Here is a 24,409-nt window from a genome sequence, read left to right on the forward strand (position 1 = left end):
GACAATCCACATTATCTGTTTTGAACTGAATTATACAAGTCTACTTTGCCATATAACCCTGTTCAAAGCAGATAATGTCAATTTTATCTGGCAGTGGAGAAGGGGCCTGAGTTACACAGCTGAACCTGCAATGGCTTTGAGCTCCCCTGTTGCAGGGCAAGCCACTTATTTCCCCACGTACCAAATCAAAAGAAGGAGAGAGCACTGTGTGTGTTTGAGAAATGTTTGGCTGCACTTACCTATCACCTATCACCTATCACACTTGGTGCACTTAACCTTTGAAAACAACAGCTTGCACAGCAATTTAATGCCAACAGGAGGTAGACCTTCTCTGTCTTGCTCTTTATAAGACAAAGCACTTTGATTTCATCAAGCCTTTGGAAGATAAGCTTGTACTGTGTATCTGCATTGTATAATTTATGCAGTTTGAGATTACTGTAACTACTATGGCTCAATCCTCTGAAATCATGGGAGTTTTACAAGGTCTTTAGCCTTCTCTGTCAAAAAGTGCTGGTGTTACAGCAAACTATGAATGTAGAGCCAACCTATAATTGTTTATTCTCGCTTCTTATTTATTTACTAATTTAAAAGAAAAAGAAGGATAAGTTTAAATGATATATGTGTATGTTCCTTGTATATTGGTGTTAATATCAGAATTTTTTGGTTTACCAACAATCATATTAAGAGTGAATAATGGCTGTGTTATTAAACATCTTCCTATTTTGGAGACACATGGCTTGATTTGAATTCTTTTTTTTTAAGGTTTGAAGGTTTATATCCTTTGCAGCTTTTACCTGAAGCCCACACATTCGTTTAACAAAGAAACTACTGTACTATGCTGTAAATCCATATTTACATGTACATATTCATTTGCCCCCCTCCAAAGCATGAATAGATTCTTCAAAAAGGAGCAACTTTAAATCTTCAATAACATTGTCTGTTTCCAGGACAATTCCTTTGTTGCATAAGGGTACAAGCTGGCATAGTTTTAGGCCTATTCATATCTTTGGAACATTGCATCCAGAGAGCAAAGCTGAAAAGGTTCTCACAAAAGACTAATAGCACATACCACCTTTTTATGATGACAATGGGTCCATAGCTCTTTGCATCAGAGAGTCAGTCTGACCTACAATTTCCTGTTCTTAAGAAGGTAAATTGAAACTGTATTAAATAGAATATATTCAGTAGAACTTCAACTTAAAATCAGAAAAACAAATAATATTGGTTTTTTAAAAATAAAAATCCTCCCAAATAGTTGCATAGATTTAACTTGGGGGGGGGGGGGCATGCACCTCAACAAGATGTCCTTTCTAAAAGAAGTATTTAGTCTCTACATGCAAAATAATTGTGGCAAAGTCTCTGGAGTTTCTTGCAAAAGCATTAATCATTACCCTTCAAGAAAGAATAATTATCTGTGTGGAAATCATGCTCTGATTTTGATACTTCCTACTTAGTAGTTTCAGGGCTCCTCAGCTGTCCAGAGGGAAACTTTCTGACTTCCATAGTACCTTCTTGTGCCATTTTAATGAACGCTTTCATGATCTTCTCTACAGGTAGATTAAATGATTTCTTTAAAAGGAATCAGTGTGTGAGAGAGTCAATGTTAAGATTTTCAAGTGTGCTTTAAACAAAATTCGATTCTATTTTGGCAGGGGAAAATAGGTAGCCATTCACATTTTCCACCCCTGCAAAAGTGGAAAAAAACACATTAAAATGCTGTTTTTATCCCAAGAAAACACCTCTCTGGGAATCTCTCATCTTCCAGTCTAGCTGGAAGTTGACTATAGAGTCACAGCGGAGACCCTAGAACAGTGGTTCCCAACCTTTTTTTTTGGCCAGGGACCACTTGACCAGGGACCACTTTGATCAGCGACCACTCTCCAACATTAGTACCAAAAGGGTACCAAATCAACAACAACAACTTTTTATTGATTAGCCAGTTGGCTTATCAAAACAGACAGTGCAAACACAACATACATCTAGTCCTCTTAAAATATTTGTATTTGGTCAATTTTAGATTTGGTTTGGTTATTTGGGGTGCCAATTCAGAAAATTGCATTGGATAGCCCACATCAGCTCTAGTTTCTGATACAGAACATATGCGATCATATGTTCACCCACAGCCATCTGCTCACCCACAGAAAACCATATTTAATAATCTAGAGTTGATGTGGTCTATTCAATGCAATTTTCTGAATCAACACCCCAAATAGCGCCAAGAACAGGCCCAAAATGAAGACACCAGTGCGCACCCACTTCCAGGCGCCACATGGAATGGTTTCGCTTGGGGAGGAAGGAGGGGGAGAAGCAGCAGCAGTCAGGAAGTTTGTTGTCGCACCTTTCATGAGTAGTCAGCCTCTACCCTTCCGGAATCCTTGTTGCCTCGGCACTATGAGGGGTTCATGAGACCAGTTGCTCTCGTTGCAACGGTGTAGTAATGGTGAGGATGCGAACCATATTTTAGTTGGGTTGTTGTAGGTTTTTTCGGGCTATATGGTCATGTTCTAGAACATGGCCATACAGCCCCAAAAAACCTACAGCAACCCAGTGATTCCCACCATGAAAGCCTTCGACCATACATATTTTAGTTCTTGGGGACCATTGGTGGTCCACGGACCGCAGGTTGGAAACCACTGCCCCAGAGATTTTTAGAAAGACCATATTATTAAAATCTGCGAGTAACCAAACTCATAAATGTGGAGGACCAAATGTATTAAAGTGACCATTGCTCAATGGTAGCACACATAATTTGAGTGCAGAAGGATAACTTAAATCACTTGTCTTGGCAAAGAATGTAATTCTTTTAAAAATCTCAAATAGTAGAACCGTGCATGCTCTTCCACACTACCAGGTTCTTGGCAGGTACCACTGTATTGGTTGGAGAAACCAACGTGGACACAGTATTAGGCAGCTTTCTATAATCTTGTATTTCAAGGTGTGTGACAGGGATTGCATCATGGTAGGCAAGCCTTTATTTATCACACTTGAAGCAAATGTTGTATGTTGGGAACTGATAAGATTTAATGAAGGCCAAGGGATATGACTGAATGAAGAGGAAATAATAGGGAATAGTTCCCTGTTTGCCTCATGAAAAGCAAAAGAGCTGAAGCCTTTGCTCAGTGTATTTCATCACGTATAATCTAAATATGCAAATCTTTAATGGCTTGTGATTTTTAATCATGCATGATAAAGTTGCTTTCTTGTAAGTTTCCTGCTCAGGGTATTTCATTAAATTCACTACGTAACATAATTTGAAAAGAAATGCTGTTCCTGGTATGAAAGTATTATTTTCAGTTTAATTGTTTGGTACTTAACATCGAAAGTAGTTGTTATATTGCAGAAACTTTGTTTTGTGGCTGCAACAATCTATGTTGAATTGGTTGAGACTCTTATGAGATGTTAATTGAAAACTATAGCAAAATGTGCTGCATGATGTCCTGCAAAAACCAAGTTTTTGCTCTTTAATAAACCTTTTCCATGTTTTTATGTTAGAACCAATTAGGAAATGACATTTATAATCCAGGAACAAAAATCATGTCACATAGTGTTATTAATTATATAAGGAGAATTCATCAGAATATATAACAGTTTTTACCAGTGAAAAGAAACAGTTATCTATCCTTTTCTGATGCTAATTGCTTCTCAAATTCCCATTGCTAGCTGGATATTGGGCACTCGGAGTAATAATGAGAACTACTTACTTTCTAGAAAAGGGCTGACTTAGCAACATTGACTAAATTTAATTGCTGTTCTTATTTCTTAAAAAACAAAAAACAAAACCCAGTTCAGATTAGGTGTTTCTTTTTCTTTTATTTATTTATTTATTTATTTATTAAAAATGTATTCCGCCCTTCTCAGCCCAAAGGGGACTCAGGGCGGAGCACAGCATATACATGGCCAACATTCAATATACACAAATCCACATACAATACATAAACACTAAAAAACATTTATCAAAATATTAAAATACACCATTCAAAACCGTTCCAGTCATCCGCATCAAATCTAATATTTTGGCCTGGCCATCTTTCCTTTTGCCGCTTTATTGCCCTGTCCCGAAAGCTTGGTCACACAGCTAAGTTTTTACCATCCTTCTAAAGGACAGGAGGGAGGGGACCAACCTGATCTCACCAGGAAGGGAGTTCCATAGCTGGGGAGCAATCACCGAGAAGGCCCTGTCTCTCGTCCCCACCAATTGTGCCTGTGACAATGGCGGGACGGAAAGCAGGGCCTCCCGGAGGATCTTAATCTCCGTGATGGTTCATAGGGGAATATGCGTTCGGACACGTAAGATTGGTTTGGAAACTAGGAATGAGAAAGATTTGTCAATTTTGCATTTTCCTAAATTCACACTTTGGACAAACTATTTGAAACACTATTCTTATCTGTCCCTGTTGGAAACTCCGTAAAGCAGTGTTGACAAACTTGTGGCCATCCAGATGTTTTGGACTTCAGATCTCAGAAATCCTTGCCATTCAACAAGCTGGCTAGGGATTCAAGGAGTTGGATGCCCAAATAACTGGAGAGCCACTAGTTTGGCAGCTCTGCCATATAGGGACCAGGATGATCCTCCTGATATTATTGGGCTGCAGCTCATATTAATTGTGTCCACGGTCTGATGGTGATTCCAGTTTAGCATCTGAAGGGTCATACATTCTTCCCTCCTTCTTCTTAGTTGTGTGAGTGCCCCATTTCAATATAAACACACGCGACTAATAGACACTCAGATAGAGCTGAATGTCTGGCTGGGAGGAACGGTGACAGCATGGGCATGACCTACATTTTGGCAAGTTGAGTTGAATTGGTGTCTTCAAGGACAGCATCTCAGGTCGTCTCTGATCCAGCTGTCCATACTGGCCCAAAGCCCCACGATACTCTGAAGTTTCAAATAAACTCCAGAGTATCTCCTAGACTTCGTCAACAGCAGGCAAAGTTGGCTTAAAGTACACACACTCCACAAACTCACCGGAAGCTGCTACAGGTTGTGAAGACTGACAGAGGTCAATTTATGATGAATATGTTTTTTGGGAGCCAGTGCAAACAAGTCCCTTTTCAGTATTCTTATCCATCTGTCTTTCTTTGCCTTCTACTCCCAGTTCTATTTGCCCATGATTTGCCCAGTAGCTTGCAGTCAATGATTTTCTTGGTATTCTTCTGGTGTGCTATTCAGTGCTGGGTCAGATATAGTGAACTCTGTTTTTATGGACTGTATTTCCACATTGCTTGTTGACACTTTTGACTCAGTCGGTCCCACTGGCTGACTAGGTTAATGTTGTGGCTGTTCCTTCTCTTGGAGGTAAATGACTTGGGACCTTTAACTTACTGATAAAGAGTCTTGGGAGAGGGCATTGGAAGGTCACTGGACAAGTAACTCTAGTTTGTGCATATTTCTGCTTTTGTGAGTTCACCCATCAGAATAGTAACCTTGTAGATCTGGTGTCAAGGTTCAGGGCTCTTTGGGGTCACTAGCTTAGCTGCTTTTGCCTGCAGGAAGAAGGTCAAGAAAGCGGCCTCAAAGGGGTCATTTTCTCATCACCCCGGGCTTGCTGCAGGAGGTCTTGGTCACTAAGCTTTTAAGGGCAAATACCTCCAGATGGGGAACCTTTAAAAACATGTGAATGTGCTAATTTACCCTTATGGATGTTATATATATGAGAGAGAAATAAAATTCCTTGGGAGAAGGAGGGGAAAGTCAACTCAGTACAAAGTTGGCCAAGTCACAATCTAGTTAGGTTCTGAGTTTAAGTTGAATAGACCCTTGAGGATACCAGCCTTTAAATACCCATCTCTTGTTTTCTATTAAAATCCCTCTTAGTTCTTTCTAATCTTTATTTTTAGACTTCAGAGATTTATTTTTAGATTCTGGAAGAAATGTCCAATTTCTCCCTTTGCCCTCCTTTCTTGCTAATTTATTTTACTTCATGTTATTTGTATTGTATAAGGACCCTAGGTTGTAGTATGGATGATCAAGAAAACTATTTTATATATTTATTAGTATATTATTTTATATTATATTATTATTTTATATATGTATTATGTTATATATGAACAAATGTGGAGCTTTTTAGAATTATGCAGTTATTTACAGGGATGCAATGTCTATGTAGGAATTTTATTGACTATCAATAAACATTAGAGATAAAAGTGGCCTTTGTTCTCTAATAAGAACAAATAATAAGAGCCTGTGCTGGATGGGGTTACACTCTCACTGAAGTTGCGGGTTCACATCTTGGGAGTCCTCCTGGACTCATCGCTAAGCCTGGAACCTCAGGTTGCGGTGGTGGCTAGGGGGGGCTTTTGCACAATCAAAACTTGTGCGCCAGTTGCGCCGTAAGTTGGGAGGTCAGACTTGGCCATGGTGGTTCATGGCATGGATAGACTACTGCAGCGGGCTCTACGTGGAGTTGCCTTTGAAGACTGTTCGGAAGCTTGAAATAGTCCAACAAGAGGCAGCCAGGTTAATAACTGGGGCGGCATACAGGGCCACAACTCCCATGTTACACCAGCTCAACTGGCTGCCTGTTTGCTACCAGGCACAATTCAAACTGCAGGCTTTGGCCTATAAAGCCCTAAATGGCCCAGTCCCAGTTTACTTGTCCAATTGCATCTCCCTTTACGAACCACCACGAAGACTAACATCTGGCGAAGCCCTGCTTTCGGTCCTGCCATCGTCACAGGCACGTTTGTCAGGGACGAGAGACAGGGCCTTTTCAGTGATTGCCTCCTGGCTGTGGAACTCCCTTCCTGGCGGGATTCTGTCCCGCCCTTCTGTCCTTCAGAAAAATGGTTCTGGGACTAAACCTTTGGGACAGTGCAATGATGCAATAATAGAGAACCCACTCTGCTTACCGGGACCAGCATGGTGTCTTGAGATGGTTTTAAACAACTGATTTTAAAGTAGATATGACTGATTATAATGTTTGTGTATATTTATAGTTATTTTATGGCCCGGCATGGATTGTTTGCCATTTCTATGTTGTGCTTTGCCCTGAGTCCCCTTCGGGATGAGAAGGGCGGAATATAAATGTTTCTAAATAAATAAATAAATAATAGCTCAATCCAGAATAAGATGTAGCCTTTTCTAGAAATTCCTTTCGTTGTCTTGGCCTGCAAAGTTAGGAAGCAGCTTCCTGCAGCTAATTTTGTGTGTCATCATTATTTAATTTGCTGTTATTGTTTGTTTACTTATATTCTTTTGATTGCACCCACTTCTAGTTATGCTTAGTGTAAACCCACTGCAATAAGTGGAAGTTAAATGAGTCATAGCAGGCACGCGGTAGTGTATTTAAGGTTTCTACTCTATGTATGAATAAGTCTGGATCAGCTATTTGGTTTTTATGGGTAAAATTGTATTTTAATATACAGTAGAGTCTCGCTTATCCAACATAAATGGGCTGGCAGAACGTTGGATAAGCAAAAATGTTGGATAATAAGGAGGAATTAAGGAAAAGCATATTAAATGTCAAATTATATTATGATTTTACAAATTAAGCACTAAAACATCAAGTTTTACAAATCGATAGAAAAAGCAGTTCAATACATAGTAACGTTATGTAGTAATTATTGCATTTACGAATGTAGCACCAAAACATTGCAATGTATTAAACAGCTGTGGAGCCCGGCAAGAGGCAGACTGCTTTGGATAATACAGAACGTTGGATGATTATTATAATAATTGTATTATTATTATTATTATTATTATTATAACGTTGGATGAGCAAAGGTTGGATAAGCGAGACTCTACTGTATTTCGTTTTTGTAAGCTCTATAGAAAATGTGGGCAGTGGTTAGATGAAATACTATATGTTTGTCACTGCCCTTTGTGTCTTGCTTTAGGCATGTAGTACCAGACTTTTCCAGGTCATTCTTGTTCATGAACTGATTTGCGGGTTTTAGCTTACCTTTAATTGGTCATTCATCATTTTGTCTCATTTAGATTGTAATCAGGATCTGATTACAGGAAGCGCTTCCCATCTCTGTTCACATTAGAGTAGAAACACATGAAGAAGGACCGCTAACCGTTGCCTCTTTTAGTGTTCAAAGTGTTCCTGTCTGAAAGAAAAACTCCCCAGCCTAACTTCATGCTTTGTGTTGTTTTGTTGAAACAGGATTGTGTTGCAGTTTAAATGCAGATAGAGTCTGTGTGTATTCATAGATTTGTCCCCGATCCTAGATATCATGCAGTGGCGAGTCGGATTCATTTAATCAATGCTGTTGCACCCTCTTAATCTTGGAATCTTTTGTACAATTCTGTTTTCTGCAGAGAGGTTATTCTAGAATAGGCAAAGGTGCAGGGAAATGACATCAAAATGATGAAGTACCAGGAGCAGGAAAGTTAAAAAGACTGAGGTCTTTAATTTAGAAAAAGGTGAAGTGAAGCATGAAAAAAATTACCTATGCTGTTCAGAAAATTTGTAGGAAAAGGTTATTCTCCTTATCACATAGTACAACAGCCTAGGATCATGTTGTGAAATGGAAAGTTGACTAATGTCAACTGGGAGAAAAGAAACTGCAGTGTTCCCTTTTACTTCGTGGTTAGCTTTTGGTGGACTCGCTGTTTTGAGGGGCTTTGCGGTACTCGTTCTGCACATGCGTAGTACACCTGCCATTGGCCGGCAGCCTTGACAGCGGTTTTTAATCCCAATTTGTTTACCCTACCGGGGCGCCAATGAGGCTTGGAGGTGAGGCCATCTTCCAGTTTATGAATGGTTGCCATTGCCGAGAGCGGCATTTTAATCCCGCCTCCTGGCAACGATGGAGTGTGGAAGGGAGTTTCACCCTCCACCTCGGGAGAGATACAGACAATCAAGGCAGCTGTTATTTACATATTGTTTCGAGGAGCGTTTTCATTCATAAAAGAGAGAGAGAGGTGATACAAAGCAGTATTTAAATCATGGCCTTATAGCTCTTTCCTTATAGCTAACAAAAAAAAATGTGCGGTGCCTTTAAATCTCTCCTTGCTTTTACCTCACCCTCGGAATGTGATATATGTATGTATATATGTGTATGTGTGTATATATATATATATATATATATATATATATATATAGAAGAGAGAGAGAGAGAGAGAGAGAGAGTCTCTACTTCGCAGATTTTCACTTTTCACAAGTGGTCCTGGAATATAACACCCGCAATAAGTGAGGGAACACTGGACATCTTTTTCACACTGTAAAACTATGAGATCTTCTTTCAAGCCTATAGTGATATCTGCTAACTTGGAAAGATATTTAAAAGCTATTTAAGCAGATTCATTTATCGTAGTAGTTCTCAACCTGTGGGTCCCCAGATGTTTTGGCCTTCAACTCCCAGAAATCCTAACAGCTGGTAAACTGGCTGGAATTTTTGGGAGTCCTAGGCCAAAACACCTGGGCAACCGCAGGTTGAGAACCACTGATTTAGCAAATGTATGGCACCTGGTTTTGACATGTATGGGAAACATGGTGCCTTTCAGTACTCCTAGCTTGGTAATGTTGCCGTCATTTCTTGCTTTTTATTTTTCAAGGATACCATCATAGAATATGGAATGTAACAAAGGCTTTGGCTCTGTTCTAGCATAGCATGGCTCTTCTCATGTTATTATGCTGGTATGCTGGATGTACTGTCTTCTGGATTCTGTCAAATAATTATGTTTTGATTTACTGCTGTTGAAATACGCTCTATATCAGTTCTGCTTATGCTATGTAATGTGGAGGATCAGCAGGACCTTTTCTCCAGTGTGCCCATTAGATGCCATTTTTCCTTACTCTTCGCTCTAATGCTCTCCATGCATGGGTAACCAGTGACTTGTGGATCATCAGTCTTCCACAGATCTATACTTTGCATTGCGTTGCTCTACATTTCTGGACATTGTATACTTGTTGCCCTTGTTTCTTGTCATCACAACACTAATACACCTGGATTTTTTCAAGGCCGTATTGTGCATGGTCTGGTTTCTAGGGCTCTCTTTTTAAGCTCTAAATAACAGGAGGGTGTTAAACATTACAGGACATGCCTTCCTCTTGACCTGGGAGTCAGTCCTGTTGCACTGCATGGAAACTTCTCTGTAATACCCATGTATAGGGTTTTATGCCATTACAACCATTTATGGTTTTCCTTCTTAAGTAGATTTTTTTTACACTTACTTGGAACTGAACTTATTGTTGGGAACCTATTTCTTTGCAGTGAATTTTAACAAGTATTAGGATGGATACACACACACACACACACACAAGCCATCCCTTGCCATGTGGCCCAGTCTGTGTAGATGTGTTTTGTATGTGTATATGTGTGTAATGTAATTTTTGTTTGCGTTGCTGTGGTCCACATGGGGGTTCTGTGTGGGAGGTTTGGCCCAATTCTATTATTGGTGGGGTTCAGAATGCTCTGTGATTGTAGGTGAACTATAAATTCCAGCAACTACAACTCCCAAATGACAAAATCATTTTTTTGAGTGGAGGACATGCATTGGGTTGTTAGGTGTCTTGTGTTCAAATTTGGTGTCAATTCGCCCAGTAGTTTTTGAGTTCTGTTAATCCCACAAACGAACATTACATTTTTATTTATATAGATACACACACACACACGTGCACATGTGCCCACTCAAGCACACACACCCCTTTACTTAATTGCTTTAATATTAGTGTGTATTAGAAATGTATTTGGTGTGTAGCACCGACACCTGTGGCTCTGATTCGCTGAGTTGGAGTGATACCTTGAAATGATTGTTCCAGAAACTGAACCATTTTCAGTTTGACTGTCATGGAGGAAAAGATAAGCCAATAGGATTTTGGCCTGCATCAATAGGAATCTAGTGTCTAGGTCCAGGGAAGTCATGCTACCCCTCTATTCTGCCTTGGTCAGACCATACTTGGAATACTGTGTCCAGTTCTGGGCAACACAATTTCAGGGGGATGTTGACATGCTGGAATGTGTCCAGAGGAGGGTGACTAAAATTATCAAAGGACTGGAGAACAAGCCCTATGAAGACTTAAAGAGCTGGGCATGTTTATCCTTCAAAAGAGAAGGCTGAGAGGAGACATGATGTCCATGTATAAATATATGAAGGAAGGCATAGGGAGTAAGGAGCAAGCTTGTTTTCTGCTGCCCTGGAGACTAGGATGTGGAACAATGGCTTCAAACTACAAGAAAGGAGATTCCACCTGAACTTCAGGAGGAACTTCCTAACTGTGAGAGCTGTTCAGCAGTGGAACTCTCTGCTCCGAAGTGTGGTGGAAGCTCCTTCTTTGGAGGCTTTTAAACAGAGGCTGGTTGGCCATCTGTCAGGGGTGCTTTGAATGCAATTTTCCAGCATCTTGTCAGGGGGTTGGACTGGATGGCCCATGAGGTCTCATCAAACTCTATGATTCTATGGTTGGAATTGAAATCTCATACAGGAAATGATTGGCAACTGAGATTATGTCCCAAGATCCCGTAAGGATGTTAAGTAATAGATAGTTCCCGTAATAAAGAGTATAGAGTAAAAAAGAAAAAAGAAATGTGAAACTGAAAGAAATATATGTGGGCATGGTGGTTGAGAAAAAGAGGTAATGAACTGAAAGAAGATGAGTCCCAGAAGAAACTGCATAGTGCTTAAGATAGTGTTGGGCTATGTGTTTCTGAGGGAGAGAAAGAGGAGCCTTCAGTTGAAAGGATAGCTAAAATTAGTGAGACAAAGCATGCAGTGACCTGAAAATAAGAACCAAAAGAAACAATGGATAGTAGATACGCACTGAAGAAAGGCTGAGTCCAGGCCAGACACACAGGGTCAAGAAATAGGAGGTTTCCTGTGTGCCGAGAATGAGAAGAAGTGATCAAGTAATAAGTAGGGAATCAAGTGAGCATAGGGCTGTCTAGACCAGTGGTTTTCAACCTTCCTAATGCCACAACCCTTTTAATACAGTTCCTCATGTTGTGGTGGCTCCCAACCATAAAATTATTTTTGTTGCTACTGTTATGAATCGTAATGTAAATATCTGATATGCAGGATGTATTTTCATTCACTGGACAAAATTTGGCAGAAATACCCAATACGCCCACATTTGAATACTGGTGGGGGTGGGACGGGGGATTGATTTTGTCATTTGGGAGTTGTAGTTGCTGGGATTTATATTTCACCTACAATCATAGAGCATTCTGAACTCCTCCAACAATGGAATTGAACCAAACTTGGCACACAGACCTTCCATGACCAACAGAAAATATTGGGAGGGTGTGGTGGGCATTGATCCTGAGTTTTGGAGTTGTAGTTCACCTACATCCAGAGAGTACTGTGGACTCAAACAATAATGGATCTGGACCAAACTTGGCACGAATATGCAATATGCCCAAATGAGAACACTGTGTAGTTTGGGGAAAATAGACCATGACATTTGTGAGTTTTAGTTGCGGGTATTTATAATTCACCTACAATCAAAGAGCATTCTGAACTCCACCAACAATGGAATTGAACCAAACTTGGCACACAGACCTCCCATGACCAACAGAAAATACTGGGAGGGTGTGGTGGGCATTGATCCTGAGTTTTGGAGTTGTAGTTCACCTACATCCAGAGAGCACTGTGGACTCAAACAATAATGGATCTGGACCAAACTTGGCATGAATATGCAATATGCCCAAATGTGAACATTGTGTAGTTTCGGGGAAATACACCTTGACATTTTGGAGTTGTAGTTGCTGGGATTAATAGTTCACCTACAATCAAAGAGCCCCTTGAACTCTACCAATAATAGAATTGGGCCAAACTTCCCACACAGAATCCCCAAGACCAAAAGAATATACTGTTTTCTTATGGTCTTTTGTGACCCCCCCCCCCCAGGGGTCCAAACCCCCAGGGTGAGAATCACTGGTCTAGACAGAGAATCAACACTTTGACTGGGTCTTTGCTGTCACATGCAACATGGAAATTTTAAGGTATCAGAAAGAGATCAAGAACCAGTGTTGTGATAGGAATAAAGCTGAAGTTCACACATTAAGTTGAACCATGCCAATTTACTGCTATTGGGATTTAGTAAGTAAATATAAAGACACAAATTGCAGAGGCAGGAACTCACCTGAGCCTTGGAGTCTACTCCAGGTGCTCGTGGCAGTTTTAAACCACTGACGACTATCAATATCTTAGTGCAGCTGTATGCAAATTTTCAAAGGATATAGAAACACCATGGCTTTCCTAAACCAACCACAACAAAAATGTATAGGAATGTAAAACAGTTTAAGTCACAAGAAGTGTAGCAGATTAAAGAATGCCTTCTGTATTGGATCCATTTGTACTCTTAATCTGGTAAACTGCTTCAAAGTCTGACCTTTTAAAGTGTCTCAATATTTTCTGCTGGATTTTTTTTTCTTATGAGGCTGCATAGGTTTCTGAATTACTCACATCTCTTTATCTCATTGAGAAGAGGCTTCTGAAACCCATTCTTTAAACAATATACATTTCAATAATTCAGTATCTCGTCATGTAGTCTAGATTTCGGATTGTGAAATGCCACAGTTCCGTTCTCTCCACACATTCTGTTCCTGTGGTTGGAAACCATTGTACCTAAATAGATATCAAGCTGGTTTCAAATGTGTTGTATAAACAGTCTGCTAACTGTGGTGCAATCCCAGAAGCTGAGCTAATCTAATTCTAATCTATTTTCTATGTTTGTAGTTTGTATTTTTATACATTTTTTTTAAAAAAAACAAAACTTTAAAAGCAAACAAACACTTGATTTACCTGAAAAATGGCCCCAAGCCCTGTGACAGTTGCCATCCCTGCAACTTAAAACAGATAAAACAGATAAAAATACTTATTATTTTTATTATTTGATACACAATAAGAAACTGTATTAAGGGGTTGCAGCATTAGGAAAATTGAGAACCACTGCCATAAACCTTTATTTTTCTGATTTTTTTCTGATTTTCAGAGTGCGCATCCTTCACTTAATTGCAAGTACGTTTCTAAGCCAATGCTTTCATATTATTTATTTATTTATTTATTTATGACTTTTATATGTTGCCCTTCTCACCCCGAAGGGGACTCAGAGCAGCTTACAAGATATATATGCAAACAATTTAACATATTATTAGTATAGTGCAATATCAGTATTAAATATTACTGTATTGTGTTATACTATTATATTATAATATTATTAATAATATTACATGTAATATAAATGTATAATTATAATTTCTTATTATTAGTATTATATTGAATGGCATTATAATATTATAAATATTATATGTATATACAATATATTATATTACATTATATTATATTATTAGCATAACATAGGAGACAAGGTGGAACTGTCTTCTGCCCCCCCTTTCTCTCTTCACTCTGGCCAAGAGTGGCAGTTGGTGCTGGGGGAAGGGGTCCCCAACTGATGACATATTGAAACCGTACACATTTTTGTTATGTCTGTTTGATTTGGTATCTTATGTGCCTGGAATATATTGCATTGACCATCATTTTTGAGCTGAGTAAAATTCCTACAGTTAATGCTAATTCCCAGAGAGTGCATGTATTATTGTGTGCCTAATATATCTCCTCGATCTTGCCTGTGTCACAAATATGTTTGGTGGGGACGAGAGACAGGGCCTTCTCAGTGGTGGCCCCTTGGCTATGGAATGCCCTTCCTAGGGACATTAGATTGGCCCCTTCCTTTTTAACATTCCAGAAAAGAAGTCAAGACTTGGCTGTTTGAGCAAGCGTTTGAAAATGCAGTGTAACAGACATAGGAATATGGAACAACTGGATGATGGGATTGGACAACGTTTTAACCAGGAGATGCAAATGATTTATGTTTTATTGATCTTGTTACGGTTTTCTATTATATGTTAATGATTTTAAACGTTTTTTGGTGTTGTTGGGCATTGAATTGTTGCCTCTGTAAACCTCCTTGAGTCACCTGCGGGCTGAGAAGGGCGGTATACAAATATAGTAAATAAAAAAAATCTGAAAACACATAAGATCCTATACGTGTTTCTAGAAAGCTCATTAGTGTAGTAAATCATCAATTCTTAGAACTTTCGATTTTAGCCAGATTCTTGGCAGGGGTTGGACTGGATGCCCCATGAGGTCTCTTCCAACTCTATGATTCTATTCTATGATTCTAGATATTTTTGAACTTCATCTCCAAGAAGTTCAAGCCAACATGGCCAGAAGGCCATCATTCTGAAGCTATCCTCACCTGCCCCTTCTGAGAGTGACTTCTGTTGACTAAAGGGCACGAATCGCCTTAAAGAGTCAAGGGCACCATTAGCTCCCCAAATCAGTTTTGCACCACCTATTTCTTCTCTCAACTTGTTGCATAGAACTCTCCTTTAAAAAATAAACATTTTCTTTTTGATTGAGAGGGGTACCAAATTTCCATGACAATAATGAATTCTAGAGGAGGAAAAATAGTTTTTGGACCTACTTAAAGGTGCTCAAACCTTCATGGTGGAAATAAGATAGCTGCATAGTACAGAAGGATTGTCATATTGAGAAATGAGTCTGCCTTGCTTATTTCACCCAGGGTTATTAAATCAGATGTACTAACATGTGGCTGCCTTTAGCTAAGCATGTTTTTAGGATTTGGGTGTTAGTCTAGTCTTGCCTCATCTTCTCAGCTTGTCGTTTTCGTAATTCTCAGAAGGTCATGGGGTTGTTCAAAGATTAATGGGGAAGCTGTGAGCAAACTGTACTTGAAGTCAACCTGTATGAAACACAGATTTATCCGGCTTCCTATTTTCCCCCCAACAGTAAATCTTGAGAAAATGTTATCGATTTTCTTCCTTCCACAGTTTTGCACTCTGGATGAACCTAGTTCTGACAAAACAATAGTAGATAATTTTTCTTTACTAGCCAGCTGGCCTTTAAGTGAACGTTTTCAGTGGCACCCCCTTGCAAGTTCACATCCAAGTAAACAACAAATATGATTTACAAGCTGACTAAGGAATCAATATGGGCTCTTAGTGAGTCCTGATGCTTATCAGCATATTCTAAACCATTGACCCCAAATAGAACTATTTGATTTTAATTGCAGATTGGGATACAAACTTTTAATGTCTTACAGATCATGTTTTCCACCTTCTTCTTTTTGCATTAACTTCTTCCTGCTTACAACTAAAACATATAAATTGTATTGTAGGTATTATTTCAGAAAGAATATTTCTCTCATTAGAGCTTAACTACAGATAAAGATATTTATACGGCATGCCAGAAGCAAAAATATAGCTTGAAAAATAATCTGTCTCGGCTACATGATTTTCCCATGATTCCCCCATGTAGCTCATGTAAACAAAAACATTCAAATTGCATTGTAGGCATTATTTCAGAAAGAATATTTCTCTCATTAGATATTAATTACAGATACACACACACACACACATACATACACACACGCACGGCATGCCAGAAGCAAAAATATAGTTTGAAAAATAATCTGTCTCGGCTATCTGATTTTCCCATGATTCCCCCATGCAGCTCATGTAAATATCTTTGAGTAGTTTGAACTGTTATCTGAAATGTTTTGCAGGCTGTCCAGGAATTTGAATAAATAACATTGAGTTATATGCAAGCAATTTTATGAATTATAAAGCAATCATGCAGATCTTTCTTGAACCTTCATTCCAGACAAATCTGCATTCGTTACAGGTCTGAGTTTCTTAATATTTTAGACTAAGTTATGTAGCATAGGACGTTAACTAAGCCAACAGACCAGGAATCTCACTGTTAACAATATGTGCATTTATTGCCTACTCTGCTTCTTTTAAAAAGTGGGTCCAACTTGGAAGAAGCCGGGTGTGCCTTTGTCACACAAAGTGAGAAAAAATGGGCATGTTTCCAGATGTGCCCATTTAGTAAACTTCTCAGCATAATAGCAGATTGGCAATGATTTGTCATGTCAAGACTCCACCATCGACATTCATAGATCGCCAGGTCAATGTCTGCAACAAATTAGTTTCTGAGCAGACAATCGTGTCTACACAGTGTGGACTACAGTACAAAAATGTAATCTTTTGCCTCTGTTTTGTTGAGGAGCAGGCATCAGCCCAGGCTTGAAGAGGCAGATGGGGGATAGGTGTCTTCTAGGTTGCTCTAGCATTACTGTGCCAAGAGAGGCACAGAGCTAATTGTGACACATTAGATTATAGCTTGGAAACTGAGTCTTAGTGCACATCTACACTGGCAACTTAATATGGGTTGAAGACATCTCAAAAATGCAGTGTTCAAATGATGTATGGTGCGAATGAGCTCAGAACTTCACTTTAGGCCCCTTCTATACAGCCATATAATCCAGATTATCAAAGCAAATAATCCACATTATCTGCTTTGAACTGGATTATATGAGCCTACACTGCCATATAATCCAATTCAAAGCAGATAATCTGGATTTTATGGCAGTGTAGATCCAGCCTTACTATTTTATCATACTAGAGAATGAATCCACTTAAAATCCAGTTTCTGCCTCCTGCAGAATTCTGGGGTTTGCAGTTTAGTGAAGCTGTTAAAGGTTCCTCCCTAAACTACAAACCCCAGAATTCTGCAGGAGGCAGTAAACCAGATTTAAGTGGATTCATTCTCTAGTATGATGAGGTCCTTAGGGACCTTAAACTGGAATAAGTGGAGTTGTGGGATAATGTGCATCAGCATACATTGATGAAATCCATGTCACATGGCAAAACAATTAAAAGATGGGTGCTCTGATGATCCATACATGCACATTGTGTGTGTCTGTCTGCACAGGAGTTGAAACCGTCCCTGAATAGTCCATAGCTGTGAAGCCACAGATACCGCAGATCCTGACCTCTCCTGTGTGTATAAACACTGGACCCAGTTCCAGGGCTTTACATGTGATTAGGTGCATGTTTGCTTCACTTCCACCTCTGCTGCTTTGGTTCCACATTACTTGGTCAGTGTAGATGTGCCCTTAGAGCAGTGGTTCTCAACCTATGGGTCCCCAGGTGTTGTGACCTACAATTCCCAGAAATCCCAGCCAGTTTATCAGCTGTTAGGATTTCTGGGAGTTGAAAGCCAAAACCTCTGGGGACCCAAAGGTTGAGAACCACTGTCTTAGAGCATGTGTGGGCAACCTTAAGGTACCATTGAAAACCACCTCCCTATATGAAATGAGTTTCTATGGGGGCATTCCTTATTTTAGAAAAGAATTCAATTCCCTAGATGTGCAGTTATCCTCATTTTTAATTATGTGTTGTTGTTTTTTTGTCAAGTCCTCTATTGTTGACTTCTGATGGCCTCCAGAAGTGGCATGTATCACAGAGCCACATAAGTGTCACCCTGGACACACATCTCCCCCATTAACATTCTTATCAGAAATCCTGCTCTTGTTAACCAAGTTGTCACTTTGTAGTAAAAGGACACGTTGATGTAATAAGAGCTCCCACGTGTAGCTGGGAACAAGTTCTTCTTTCCTTCCTTGCTTGTCAGTGGATTGTCAATAATCTCTTGGGGTCACCACCCAGGATCCTTTCCCACTACTCAGTTGTAGCTTTATGATTCCACTTTAATTGCCATGGCAAAATCATTTGGAATCCTTGGTTTTGCAGTTTAAGGGGAGGATCTAGACTTTTAGAAGAGGGGCCGACCAAGGGCAAGATGGATGGATGGCATCCTTGAAGTGACTGGACTGACCTTGAAGGAGCTGGGGGTGGTGACGGCCGACAGGGAGCTCTGGCGTGGGCTGGTCCATGAGGTCACGAAGAGTTGGAGACGACGGAACGAATGAACAACAACTAGACTTCTCATCAGAGAACTCTAGTGCTCTTCCAAGCCACAAACCAAGGATTTCATAGGATACTAGCCATCCCCTGCCATGCGTTGCTGTGTCCCAGTCTGTGTTTTGTGTGTTTATGTATGTGTATATGTGTATATATGTGGTTTTGCACATGCGTTGTAATGCATTTTTTTTTTGCTTTTTAAAGTCTCTTTCATTGTGTTTTTCAGTGTTTTTATGAGTGATGATCACTCATTGGCCTGATAGGTATATTGTGCCCAAATTTGGTGTAAATTTGTCCAGTGGTTTTTGTGTTATGTTAATCGCACAAACGAACATTACCTTTTTATTTATATAGATTACCATAGCAGTTAAAGGAGATTCACAGTCCTGTAACTGTGTAATGTGAAAGGGCCACTGTTTACTATCCTGAACCTCTGCAGTTCATGTAGGAAGGAATAGGCTTGTCTCTTTCTCTCACCAACGTATTTGGACACCCCAGTCACTGCACTGCACTTTTGGATACCTTGGTGGGGGACAAGGTTCCCTCAGCTAGTATGGGATGAAAACAGATCTGCTTACAAATAGTATGTGCTTATCTTTGCATTGTTTCCCTTGTTCTTTCAGAGCTGGAAGCCCATTTTGTCAAGTCATCCAGTTTGTGAAACAGATGGGAATTGGCTCTGCTGGACCCCTTTTCTTGGAAAATGCACTGAATCAGAGACTGTGCCTAATATGGCTGATTGTGATCTTTACCTCTACTGGAATGGACCTCAACGCATGACTTTGTTACCATGGTGATGATCCTAACTACAGCTCTGGAAAACAAAGGTGCTGATTCTCTGTCATGCAGAGCTGAGCTGGTAAGAGTTCATTTCCTACCAACAGCTTAGCTTTTTCTTTTTTTGGGCTGTATGATACCATCTGTAAGGATGTTCTTTTATTTTACAGCATAGCTTTCCAAACTGTGTGTTGCAACACATTAGTTTTCGGCTATAGGTGTGTTGTACTAACGTAATGGGAAATGACAGAAGTCTTCACAATGTATGTTATTAAAGATTTTCATGAGATTTGTTGTGTCCCCATACATTTTGCTATTCCAGTTTATGTATGTGTCTATATTTCTTGTAAGGATTTGATTTAACCTTTGGTTTGCTAATAAAGCTGAATTACTATGTCACCAGATGATGCATGCCTAAAAACTGTGTTGCCAACATGAAAAGTTTGGAAAGTAAAAGTAATGAAATATCATTGATTGCCCTTCTGCTGGGTCTGTTTGGTGATGACTGAGGAAGAAAAACATACATCTGCAATGTTATCTATCATTTTTAAAAGTGTGAATGTGACGTCTTGGTATTGCCTTCTTCTCCTCTGCTTCAGTTCCCCCTGTTTATAGGCCTTCCCAATAGTGTAGAAACCTTCCTTTTGTATTCGTTTTTGGGTGGAGCTTAAAACACCCCTCAGAGGCCAGTCTAAGTTGGTTTATTCCATTTCACTGCACAGAGCTCTTTGCTGGACCCTTCCTTCTTTCTGTAGTAGAGCCATAGAGGCCTGCATATTGTCTGGAATCCTAGGCCTAGCAATCCAAACAGGCATTCTTAGCACCTTCTGCTGCTGCATTTAGCAGTATTTTGTGCCAGTAGTCCAAAGGACAACAGAAGCTTTTGACCAGCTTAAACTTCACAGGAAAGAAGATTAAGGCAGTTTATAACCATCGCTTTGCACCAGAGGCAAAAGAGACTTTCAAAGACCCTAGCAAGATGTTTGCAACCAGTAAGTTCTCCTTTTGTAATGTATTGTTTTAAGTTATCCTGTGATAGTCCCAGGTGGACTATCACAGTATCTTGTTTCAGTAAACTAATTTGGTTATCTTTTCACCTTGCCTCAAAGTGCCTCTGTCTGCTAAGGGTCTTAATCTTAACAGAAGGTATTAGATAGCCTCCAAGTAAAGCCAGACAAAGCTTGGGTGTGCCATGATAGTTAACTTTGTCTGAAGATATACTTATGTGTGGGCAAATGGGAGCTGTATTGATGCTCCACCATTATGTTGTAAAACCTCATAAGATGATGTCCCAAATGAAACACCTGATGTGTGAGTGAGATTTAAACTTTGGCCACATTCAAATATTGTGTAATTTTACAGTCCCCTTCGGGGTTGAGAAGGGTGGTATACAAAGATTGCAAATAAATAAATAAATAAATAAACCCAGTACTATGGAGAGACCCTCATTCGACCTGAGTGTTTCGATTGTTCTTCTCCTTCATGTAATAAGAGGAATCATGAAGCTTTTCTTCTGATTTCTTGTTTCATCTGGGAAATGATAAACACATTGGTTAAGTACAAATTGTATTGAATCAAGTTTAGACTGTAATTTTGGATGTAATTACCAGTAACTAATTGCTCTTTGAGGAATCTATGGTTTTTCCACATTTAAGTGAAATGAGAAACTCTCAATTTGTTACCAACGAGTCATAGTAGTTTATTAGTTATTTCCTGATGTGCATAAGATGGAGGAAATGCATAATTTGAGGCTTGCTCTAGCATGTTCTCAAAACAATAAACCGTAACCTATGTCTATGTGCCATAAAGTATATACAGTTTTAGAATATTAGAATTAAGTAGAGTGGATGACTCATTCTAATGAAGTCATTAAGACATAAAGGCTTTACAAAAAGAAGGATTAGGGTTAGGATTAAAGGGAATGCATCACATGGACCATGGCTAGGCAGTGGGAAAACTAGAGAAATCCCTGGAAACCCAGAATGCCTGGGAAGCATTCAAAGAGTTGGGATTAAGAAACACATGAACAAGAATGATCAGGAAGAAAAAAATAGTCTGGAATGTTAAAAAGTTGGGGACTGTTTTCTTCATATCAGATCCTTTATGCTGAAAAACTAGTAGATTCCCCTCTCACTTGCTGACTTATATAGAAGTTGGAGTGTTTCTGGAGGTGGAGTGGGAAATACAATGTGAGTCTCTTTAAGCTTTTCCTCAGTTGGTTTTATTTTGGTTTCCGTAGGTTATTACAATTGCCTTAGTAATCCTTTAGTGTGTTTATTTTGCATACACAGATCTAGGCATATTAATATTTAATTAGGAGGTTCTCCTCACTACAAATATCGTTCTCTCTCTTCTTCTCTGAGCCCTCCAATTCTGCTTTTCACCCACTTTAGTTTTTCAGTGGATTGGACTTTTTGAGAAATCTTGTAAGGATGGAGCTTGGAGACCAAAATATACAAAGCTAAATCCTACCCATAGCACAGTAAAATGTTCTGCGAATGCTCAGAGGCAATCAAAACTTTTTAGACTACGAATTTTCCATTGACTGATTCACTCACAAATCCATTAATTGCTGCAGTGAGTCAGTGTCTTCTAGCTGAAATTAATGTCTCATTCCTTGATAACTTTTTAATATCACTCCTTTTGTTAACATTTAACAAGGCATCAGATGAGTAAGTCATAACTGTACATGTCAGCGATCAAAGAGGGGCAGAAAGAAGAGAAGAGAGATGCTGTTTAGTTTCAAAACATAATAATAATAACTGGACAATTTGGACAGAAAAACAAGAAAACTCATGACCATTCATAATTTACTACATTCTTGCAGTGATGTTGACTGGCTCTATCTGCCTAGAAAGTCTGGTGGCAGAGGACTCTTACAAGTAAAACAAACAGTCGAAGAATTAAAACACACCCTGGCAGAATATGTTCTTCAATTAAAAAACCTGCTTTAATTGAAGTCAATAATCAGAAACTTCTCAAAGCACAGCAAACAAAGAGTCAGTACAAGAAAACTACACTCTAAACCAGAGCTGACAGCTGGCACAACAAAGCATTGCATGGGCAGTTCCTTAACAAAATTGAGGGAAACGTTGACAAGGAGAAGACCTGGTTATGGCTCACGAATGGAACACTGAAGAAAGAGACAGAAGGTCTGATTCTTGCAGCCTAGGAGCAAGGATAAAAAAATCCAAAATGCAGACTGTGCAAGAAAGCTGATGAAAGCATGGACTATATCCTTAGCTGTCGCAAGAAAATATCACAGATGGACTACAAACAAAGACACAACTCTGTGGCTCAGATGATTCACTGGAACTTATGTCACAAGTACCACCTGCCAGCAGTAAAGAATTGGTGGGATCATAAACCCGCAAAGGTCGTGGAAAATGAATATGCAAAAATACTGCAGGACTTTTGAATCCAGACTGACAAAGTTTTGGAACACAATACACCAGGCATCACGATTGTGGAAAAGAAAAAAGTCTGGATTATTGATATCACCATACAGGTAACAGCAGCATTGAGGAAAAACAACAGTAAAAACTCAGTTGCTATCAAGACCTCAAAATAGAACAGCAAAGGCTCTGGCATAAACCAGTACAGGTGGTCCAAGTGGTCATTGGCACACTGGGTGCCGTGCCAAAAGATCTCAGCCAGCATTTGGAAACAATAAACATAGACAAAATCATGATCTGTCAACTGCAAAAGGCCACCTTACTTGGATCTGTGCGCATTATTCGAAAATACATCACACAGTCCTAGACGCTTGGGAAGTGTTCAACTTGTAATTTTTTTTAATACAAAATCCAGCATATAGATCTTGTTTGCTGTGACATACTGTTTTTGTGTCAATAATCATAATCATAATTTATTTATACCCCGCCACCATCTCAGCAATGGGCACTTGGGGCGGCTAATATGGGGCCAAGCCCGAACAATCATATCAAATAAAATAAAATACATACAGCAAATAATGCATCAAATGAAAAGTGAACAGACAAATTAATACAAAATCAAATTACAGGAAACAAATAGAAGGGGGAAAAAATGAAATGTGCACAGCGAGCTGGGCCAAGTTAAAAAGGGATAATTATTAAGGGGTAATAATTAAACAGATTGTAAAGTAAGATTCCATGCTTTGGGACACCCTTCCCCAAACTGACAATTTCAGTTGTGTTGAATTTCCATCATCCCTAGGTAACGGTTATATTATGAATTCTAGGTCCATTGGGGAAGAAATTCCACTTTCTAAGGGAAAGAGAATCTGAAATAAGAACTCCAAATTGACAGCAAAGGTTCTGATAACTAAATGCTTCTCTTGGGGGCTATGATGACAGCTTCCCTGACATTCTGTGTAAACTCCAAGGCCTGTTTTGATTTTAAAATTTCAAATAATTATCATATCAATGATATTTTAGCTGATTACATTATTTCAGTTATTAGTGTTAGTGGGAATGACTTATGTCCCTGTTTATACCACTGTTTTATTTTCAGCTTACTTTTCAGATCTAACATTTGGAGCTTCTTCCTTTTTAATAAATCAGATATGAAAGATGTATTTTTAGAATAGAACTCGAGTGGCAAATGTTTTGCCTGTATTTGCATTATTATTATGTAGTCTCTCTCATTTTTGCTTTTACCAAACTGGAATATTAGTATAGATGAGGTGTCCTCAAACTTTTAAAGCAGAGGGCCCTGTTCACCGTCCCTCAGACTGTTGCAGGGGGCAGAATATAATTTGAAAAAAACGAATTCCTATGCCCAATGCTCAAATCTTATTGTAGTGTATGAAAGAACAACACGATATTGAAAAATAACAGTTTTAACCAACATAAACTTACTAGTATTTCAATGGGAAGTATGGGCCTGTTTTTGACTGATGAGACAGTAAAGTTAATTAGGATTGTTGTTGTGATTGTGCGTCTTCAAGTCGTTTCAGACTTAGGGCAACCGT

The 24,409-nt window shown here is 39.2% G+C and overlaps 1 protein-coding gene across 1 annotated transcript in view; it reads left to right on the forward strand.

The window, feature by feature from the left end:
- Nucleotides 1–24,409, forward strand: part of FAM53B (family with sequence similarity 53 member B) — a 165,441-nt gene that overhangs the window by 36,553 nt on the left and 104,479 nt on the right. Inside the window, exon 3 of the mRNA XM_060768601.2 lies at nt 19,302–19,537. Coding sequence (XP_060624584.2) covers nt 19,469–19,537 — 69 coding nt within the window. The 5' untranslated portion in view covers nt 19,302–19,468. The remainder of the gene's footprint in view (nt 1–19,301; nt 19,538–24,409) is intronic.

The sequence above is a fragment of the Anolis sagrei genome, chromosome 3 (genome assembly GCF_037176765.1).
Source record: "Anolis sagrei isolate rAnoSag1 chromosome 3, rAnoSag1.mat, whole genome shotgun sequence".
Lineage (NCBI taxonomy): Eukaryota > Metazoa > Chordata > Lepidosauria > Squamata > Dactyloidae > Anolis > Anolis sagrei.